This window comes from Crassostrea angulata, chromosome 10 (genome assembly GCF_025612915.1).
Source record: "Crassostrea angulata isolate pt1a10 chromosome 10, ASM2561291v2, whole genome shotgun sequence".
NCBI classification, from domain to species: domain Eukaryota; kingdom Metazoa; phylum Mollusca; class Bivalvia; order Ostreida; family Ostreidae; genus Magallana; species Magallana angulata.
The window spans coordinates 10,038,489-10,047,247 of record NC_069120.1 but is presented as its reverse complement, the minus strand read 5'-3'; the positions used below and the strand labels follow the sequence as shown (position 1 = coordinate 10,047,247).

General features: G+C 33.8%; 1 protein-coding gene across 1 annotated transcript; it reads right to left on the bottom strand.

Annotated features, from left to right (window-relative positions):
* Nucleotides 1-1,920: 1,920 nt before the first annotated feature.
* On the bottom strand, nucleotides 1,921-8,198 carry LOC128165170 (protein-L-isoaspartate O-methyltransferase domain-containing protein 1-like). The gene is made up of 5 exons (XM_052829417.1): nucleotides 8,005-8,198; nucleotides 5,844-6,160; nucleotides 5,187-5,461; nucleotides 4,577-4,694; nucleotides 1,921-4,209 (listed from the first exon to the last, which is right to left on the bottom strand). The coding sequence occupies exons 2-5, from the start codon at nucleotides 6,148-6,150 to the stop codon at nucleotides 3,023-3,025; spliced, it is 1,887 nt and encodes a 628-aa protein (XP_052685377.1). The 5' UTR covers nucleotides 6,151-6,160; nucleotides 8,005-8,198; the 3' UTR covers nucleotides 1,921-3,022.
* Nucleotides 8,199-8,759: the final 561 nt, after the last annotated feature.

Here is an 8,759-nt window from a genome sequence, read left to right as displayed (position 1 = left end):
CCTAGCATCCCGTGCTGATGTACGTAAGCCCCGCAAACCAATCGTATCTACTCGGCCATTTCCGTCACCCAGATAACTGGTTCCCTATACCTCTTACCAGTTTAAATGATGTATATTTCTGCTCATAGAGGGCAGTTCTTCCTTGCACCGGAAATAGAAGTCTAACGACAATAAAGCGCAGAGCTATGCTTAGCACTTTAAAAATGATCCAAATTATAACTTTTGAATGACTTGAAACTTGGAATGTTGAAAGATTATATCAGAGGGATGTGCACTGCGAATGGTAGCATTGTCTAGCCGCCTAATTAAAAGTCATTTTTTGATGATAGTTTTTTTTTGATAATGTAAACATGTATATTTTCATTAAATATAAATGATTTGGTCAAACAAAGAGAGATAACTTTAATTGTATATTTGGAATAAAATAGCTCATTTCATAATAAAAACTATGTAACAGAATTTTCTTTTAAAACATCTTTTCTTTGACTACAATTTTTATTTTAATATAAATCAATTAGGAATTGATTATACTTTTAAGTAGATAAATTGGTATATTAAATATCTGACAGAAATTTTTAAATATTTGGATGTAAAATGTAGGCAGGAAAGGGGCGTTTACGTTCGCAGTTCTTTTGATTCTTATTCTTCATCCAAGTATCGTTTGGGCCATAATTTTAAAACCCTTTAACATCAAGACTTCAAGCTTGGAACCTAGGCAGATAATGTTGAGAAGGAGTGCAAACTATCAAAATCTTTTAACATTGGTCCATTTTTTATCTCAAGGTCAATCATTCTCTTAAAAATATTGTTTAGGCTATTACATAAGAATCCTTCAACATACAGACTTTAAACTTGTAACACAGATAAATGATAGAAGATGTAGCTGAACCCTGCCAAAATATTTTACCTTTATATTTTTATTTCAAGGTCACATAAAATGACATTGTCAGTCATTTCCTTAATATGCTTTGGCATACTTCAAACTGAGATGTACTATTGTTAAGTTTTTGACCTTGACCTTTTTATCTCAGGGTCAAATTCAGATTAAATCAAATTATAAATATTGTCAACAAATATTGTCCAGATCGTAACTTTGAAAGACTTCAAACTTGGAACATATATACAGGTAGATTATGATGAGAAGAAAGTGAATGATACCCACAGTTTTACTTTGATCTGTTTTTTATCTCAAGGTCAATCCTCTTCTGAAAAATATTTTTGAAGTCAGAACAGGAATATTTTTCATCATACAGCCTGTACATTTGTACCATATATAGATGATACAAAACATAACTAATTCCTGCCAAAATTGCCGACCTCGAGATCAAAGGAAAAAACATCATTAATGTTTTGGACATCGTGGACAGCAGGTCACCATACTTGAAACAAAGAACAATAAAAATACCTGGGATCTAGTGTTGTTAAATTTTTGATCTTGACCTTTTTTTAGGTCACCTGATCATGGCAACTCAGGTGATCTATTGCGATGTTTTGTCCATCGTCATGGGTTGTGCATTTACATACATTTTAGCTTCTTCTCTGAAACGACCAGGTTTATCTTAACTAAATTTAGTGTCTAGCATTTATAGGGGAAGGGGAAATTAAGTTGTGAAATTCATGGATGTCTACTAAAATTGTGAAATTCAAGGTCCCCGAGTCAGGAGTTCAAGCAAATCCATAAAAATACATTAGTATGATTTGAAATTTATAGCATCCAGTAAGTTCTGTACTATTTTCTGTTCAAATTTTAATATTTTCAATCTTTTCAACATGCAAATATTTAAAACTTGAACATTTTCAAAGCATGTTGAAGGCATAAGGCACCAAAATCTTTTAATGTTTGTCCATACTTTGCAACAGAGTAAGTCAGTGGTCATTGATAGATGACCATAGTCAATTGGTCATATATGTGAAACTTGAAATGCTGAAAAAATCTTTATTCTCATAATAACTATGAATCTGCCAACTCTAAATCAACAAGTTTGATTTACAAAAATCTAGTGTTCATAAATAGGACAAAAATTAAAGAGGATTCAAAACATACTGTACATGCCACAGAAAACAAAGAAGCACTAAACTCTTTGTGAAATGCAAAGGAATACTGATAATATTATTATTCTGCAAAACAAAAATAATGAACAGGTTAATGTATTTACAAATATTAGGTCGGCGCGAGTACCGGTGCATTCAATTATATATACAACCTGTGCAAGAAATTCTAATACATGTTTTTCAACTTTCCCTTAACTTGGATACATAAATGCATTGTAACCAAAACAAATTTAATGAAGAAGTTTATGAATTGAAGTCAAAATATTCATACACTTGTCATTCATATCCATGAATGATCATCCAGGACTAGAAACCAAACAAACTGTTCATTTCCATACGTACTTATGTGCTTTCAATAACATCAAGGTGCATCTTTTCTTCCATCACCCAAGCTTCCATAAAGCAATCTTAAGCACGAATGCATACTGTGCAATTAAACCTGTGCAAAATCTTGTGTCTGGTTGAAATCTCTGCTCTCTCTCTCTCCTTTATCTGTCTCTCTCCTTTATCTGTCTCTCAGATCTCTCTCTCTCTCTCTCTCTCTCTCTCTCTCTCTCTCTCTCTCTCTCAAAATACATACTGCCTTTTTTCACAATGATATAATGTATTAGATTTTTTTCACACAAAAACCTGAGTTGATATGCAAGATTCAGCATCAAATACACAACGTTACCTAGCCACATGAGTATCTATTTGCCCCAAAAGCTAGTTATAAAGATAAAACATAAAGCTTATCAATTATACATATTTAACTACTGCATAATATCTAAAGGTACATTTACATGTTACCTGCTTAAATTACCGGTACATGTACAGTACATGCCGTCAACACAAAGAGATAATGACGTTCAAATACAAAGAACCTGAACCAAAACAAGTGAAGTGATGATGCAAATATGATATCCAATTTGTGTCTGTTAACTTTGTGTTATATCTATTTTGTACATAACTTTGTGAAAATAGTACAGCCTCAGTTCCTATAATGCATAAGGTATAGCTTCAACGATTCTGGTAAGGGAAGGGAGTGTATTCTTTCCATCATGTGTTTTTTCAGCAAGTCCTCAAGCTGCGGTGGAATGCAGACCTCAGTCTCGGACTCACTCTCTTCCACTGGCTCTCTTTGGCTGCTTCCTTGACTACTGCTGCTAGGTGACAGCTTATCAATGGGGCTCTCTGTCATCTCGGATTCCATGTTTTCTTCCAAAGCAGAGGCTTCTGACAAGGACCCTATGCCTGAAGTGGTAGAAGTGTCCACACTAGTCAGTGAAATACATCTCTGCTTTCTCTCCCTGGCAGCAAGGTTTGAATTGATGCTTGCCAACATGTCGTCATTTTCCATTTCAGAGTCTGAAGATATCACAGAGTTTTTAAGATATTCGTTCTCATTTGGCAGACAAGAATCTTGCTCTCTGTCATTATCATTTGCTTCCTCAACTTTGCTTTGATTTCCATTTTCTTGTGGAGATTTTGATTTATCATTGTCTTGTATATCACTTTCTAAATCTTGTTCTTGGTCAACACTTCCTTTATTATCTTCATGCTCATCACAGGTTTCGAGTATCTCCTCTGAAGCTAAGGGCTCCTCCTCTCTTAACTCCACCATAGCAGAAGCGGATGATGACCCTTGCTGATTTGATGAAGCAGCCCGTGCTCTGTTCATCACCTCCAGCAGCCTGTTTGCAAGTATCAGGGACCGATCTGAGAATTCTGCTCCAAGCTCCATCCTTCGACGACGAGGCTCTGTGTGCTCTTCATCACTTTCAGTCTTTGCATGTCTGCCATTCTTTTTTCCCTTCGGAGATTTTTCTCTTCCAGAAGCATGAGATTCCAAATCACAGTCCTCATCTGACACTCCATCCACTGCTGAATCTTCCTGTTCATCACTGTTGTCAGACGTCTCCTCAAACTCCTCGTTGTCAATGTCACTTTCATCACTTTCATCAAAACCATTCAGAATCATCATCCCCATACTCAGGGGCAGCCCTTCCATTTTCTTTGGTCTTCGTCTGCAGTGTCTTTTTCTAACGTTTTTGGTTTTCTTTGGTTTTCTCCTTTTGATGGTCTTTAGGTCTGGATGTTCCTGGTAAATGTTTTTCCGTATGAACTGTCGAATGTTTACGCGACACAAGTCCTGAAGTCCTGGTATGTGTACCTCAGCTGCTCAAAGTAAATAAATAAAACTACTCTTACAAAAGAAAATAAAATAATGACAAAACTGGTTATAAATCAGAGTAGGAGAACAAACAAATGTAAATGTACAAGCTGGTATTTGATCAACGCAGGCCTCTCGAAGTACAATTGATTACGGTAAGTTAAGATATTGGCCAAAAATCAGATCAAAACTGATCAATATGAAATTCTCATTATCATGGGTGTAAAATTCTCTTCATTATCATTATTACAGGGACTGGAGAGTAAATAGATAAGTAAAATTGCCTGATGATAGATTTCACCCTATGATACTTTGAATTTTGATAAAACCCATTCACGACTTTATAAATGTTCAATATCAAACTTGACTTACGGAGATCTACAGCACTGACACTCTCCACCTGTGTTGGACTGACCAGAGTGGCAAAGGAGACGGACATCACACTCTTTGAGCTCCACACGGTGTCTGAAGTCCGGCTAATACACACCAGCTTTAATATACAAATAAAACTGCATTGATTACTACAAATATTCACAGCAGGCCTGTAGTAATTGACTAAGCAATTCATTGAGAAAACATTCTCTCCAACAACATCGAGTTATTCGCTAGTCTCCTTTTATTTTTTTTAATATAAGATAAAATGTTTGCAATTCAAGTCAATAATATAAAAGTATGAATTTGAAATTTGGTAAAACATGTCATAGACCAAATGAACAAGATTTGGAAATAGGGCTTTGTGTCAAAATGAACAATATTGTATAGAGAATTATAGTCAAGCGTCAAAATAAATAAAATTTAATATTTAGTTTCAAACTCTCAAAATGCAGTCTGTGGACAGTAAACTACTCGGTTTCTGTATGGTTGGTTTAAACAGATTAAAACCAACAAAGAGCATCCAATTTGTTAATCCGCAAGATATATATACATGTATATCCCAATTAATCAGTTTCTGTTGCTATGTGCTTGAATACATTATACTAACCTGATCATTGAGTGGCATAACTAGCACTCCGCCGACTTTGATCAAATTCTTCATATAGTTTTCATGCTCAGGGGGGCATGAGGCTCCACAATACACCCGGTCATACATGTTACTGCTGGAGGGGATTTCCAGACAGTTTCCCACCACAAATGACGGGGGACAGAAGTCAAAGTCATCAAAGTTACTACATTGGTGAACAAATTCTCTCAGCCTCTCTTGTGCGTATTCAACAACATCGTCGTACATCTCAATGCCATGGTTTATTCCATATGGACCTGTAAAAAGATATTTCAGATTTATATTTTCTAAATCATTGTTAATTATAACACTTAACATCAGTATATTTATTTATTTATTTATTTTTTTTTGGGGGGGGGGGGACAAAAACTGATAACATTGTAAACTGATAGTTACAGGTATATCATATGGCTTATAATTTATAACCCTTTACTTTTTTTGATGAAAAAAAATCAATAAAATCAAAAAGAATGCAATCAGCAATACATTCAACACTACATTATGTAATATCGTTACTGTTTATACAGTATCTTAAGATAACATGTGAGAAAAATTAAAAGGGCACTCTAATTCATGTTTTCCCCTAGTTGACCTGTAAACAAAAATGTATAAATAAAAACAAATCAACAATAATATTACCTAATAACAATCCCACCATTGTGCTTAAGTAACCAGTCCCACTTCCAAGGTTCAAGAAGGACAACCCAGGCTTCAGATCAAGGCATTCCATCACCTCGGAGTATATACAAGGTGCAGAGAGATGCAGGTGTCCATGTTTCCAGGCTAGGTCCTTGTAGGCATTGCCCCTGTGCTCTGGCAAGTAATAGTTGGCTCTGTCTACCGCACGGAATGCCCTCTCAACATGCTCTGATTTAATGTAATCTGCTTCTACAAGGTTGTCGACTAACTCGTCATTATCCTCACCTGTGCTTACCGCTCCACCCATTGTGATTTATCTGGATGACAAAATGTTTACATTTTTCAGTGTCTTTGCCTCTGATAACACTACGTATCGATTTTGTATTATACAGTCCAATAACTTCAAATGACATATAATTGGGGCGCCAGCAGAATTTGCTTTTTAAAATTTATTTTTCAACATTTAATCCTACAATGGCTGAAAATTATTTAAATATAAGTAATAGGGAATCATTTTTTTTAATATTATGCGGTGATAATTTCGACCAAGGCATGATCAAATCTATCATAAAGCCCTTCAGGCTTTATTGGATTTGAGAACACCCCAACCGAAATTATCACCTCTTATATTACTCAAAGAATATGACTCCTTAATTATTCCTTAAGGTAGCTCGCGGGTTTACCTGCTTGTGAGAAAACCTACCTTGAAAATTTGTCCACGTGATCCATTAGGTTTTATAGTTTTATTTCTAAAATTTATTTAAGATTCGTCTGCGCGGTAATAATGTTATCGTGTTTCAAATACAGTGTCATTAATAAAATCAAGCAACGCCATTTCAATGAAATATATAGTAAAATGCACATTTTAACCGAGAAACGCATTACAAAACTATGCTCCAAACTTTTAAACGATTCAGACGAAATTAATCATACTCAACACAAAAACAGAGGAGATAATTATGAATCAATTCATAAAAAAATAATAGTATGTGTTCTCGGCCAATTTTTGGCAAAAAAACTTTAAAGATTCAAAAGATTTCTCAAAACCTTATATTTTCATTACGACGTTAGCCTGACGTCATCATTTCCTTACTTCTTAGAACACCAAAATTGAAATGCATTTATTGACAAGACTAGCTGTTTAACACATTTTAGAACATGTAAATGCTTATTAGACATTATTGTGAATGTTATCAAATGCAATTAATGTAAAGCTGTAAAGATACAGAAAATTGCTATTTTTGTTTTTATGAAACTCTGAGTCAATCAATGCAAAAATAAAATGCCAGGCAAATACTGACATTATAAGTAAAGTAATCGAATAAAACAGTTATCTCAAGCCAAAAGAAATTTAAGAATTTAATCGGTAGTACAGATTACGGAAGTTATAATTGTAAAAAAAAAAGCGAAGTTAATGCATACATTCTATTTTAAAACATGACTTTAAATGCACTAACGCACACTCATTCTTTATCTTTATAGAACTAAATGTGAAAATGTATGTGACATCTTTAAATTTTCAGCACTTGATATTATAAATCTTTGTAGAAACAGTCATAAACCGCATATAAGCTTTTTAAAATATTTTCTTTTATACTTCTAAATATCTCATTTGTCATTTTAGAAAAACATTATGAGTTTACTATGACGGTCAACTCTTTACGTCGATTTTTCTATTTTGACGTCAGCAAACCCGCGAGCTACATTAAATAATTGTCAGTGGCTGAAGTATGTAGTGATAAAATTAATTAGATAAAATGATTAAGATGTCTGTGAAGAAATAATCACTGCAAATTTTAAAAATCCAACACAACAAAAGGTTTGTTAGATTTAGAATTTATGCCCAATAAACGCCACCTTAGATCCGCCAAATGATTGATCGACTGTCCACAACAAAAGACACTGCGCACTTAAACATGAAGCAGCGTTCTTGTAAAAAGAAATGCATTGAAATTTACCTTGTCGCATAAAAATATACCCTTGATGGTCCTGTATATTATGTTTACAATCAAATATGGGAACATCTATAGATGATCACTGCATGATCAGCTGTCATACATACGTCAAAACATTCCATAACAAAAAACATGGATTGTCACTATATAAAATGACTGTAGCATCAATAATGATTATATCAAGTACACAATTTCTATAATTTTACCTGAATAGATCTTTGACAGAACTGCCAAGGTTTCAAAACCGCCTGTAATCTCAAAACTGCAACAAAATGGTCAATGTTTTTCTTCTTCTCAATCACATGTGACGTCACATCCACGGAAGTTAAGAGGTCATATAATTAAATTTAATAATGTTTTATTGTACAAAATAGAAAATTTTGCAACATATTTTTATAAATCTATTCGGTAAATATTTGTTTTCATTAAATCTACTGAACACAAAATTAGCTCGGTGATTTAAATGAAAACTCTAGAAAACTTCCGAAAGGATCATCTTGCGATTATATTTTCCTCCCGCCGCAAGGCGCTTGTCGCAATGGCGTTCTAAAGTTAGGTAATTTTATACTAACATTTTTATGTTTTACACATTGAAAATGTAATGGAATGCTTGAATTTTTGTGTTATCAGATAAAAAGTTATTTGTTCTCGTTATTAGTATAGTTTTTATGCATGACTATATAGTTTTCTTGTTATTTTTACGCTGTTTTTATAATATGACTATCGCGTTTTCGTTTTGCTGGCTGTTCAAAGTGAAAAGGACTTCGAAATAACATTGTTTCCGAGCTTAAAAATACTATAAGAAGTTTTTAATTAGTTTTAATGAATAAAGTTTGGGCCCTTTTCCTTTTACCCTAAATTACAACGAAAAAATTCATCTAGTTTTTACAATAATTTACTTTGTGTAATTTTGTTGTAGAATATGATCTGTGTCATGCACATAAAATCCGATACGAAAACG

Excerpts from the sequence above, each read along its gene's own strand:
- LOC128165170 (XM_052829417.1), bottom strand. The coding sequence starts at position 6,150 with ATGGGTGGAGCGGTAAGCACAGGTGAGGATAATGACGAGTTAGTCGAC. Across the intron at positions 4,695-5,186 it reads TTATGCCACTCAATGATCAG|CTGGTGTGTATTAGCCGGAC; the intron begins GTTAGTATAATG and ends TGTATATTAAAG. Across the intron at positions 4,210-4,576 it reads TGTCAGTGCTGTAGATCTCC|CTGAGGTACACATACCAGGA; the intron begins GTAAGTCAAGTT and ends TACTTTGAGCAG.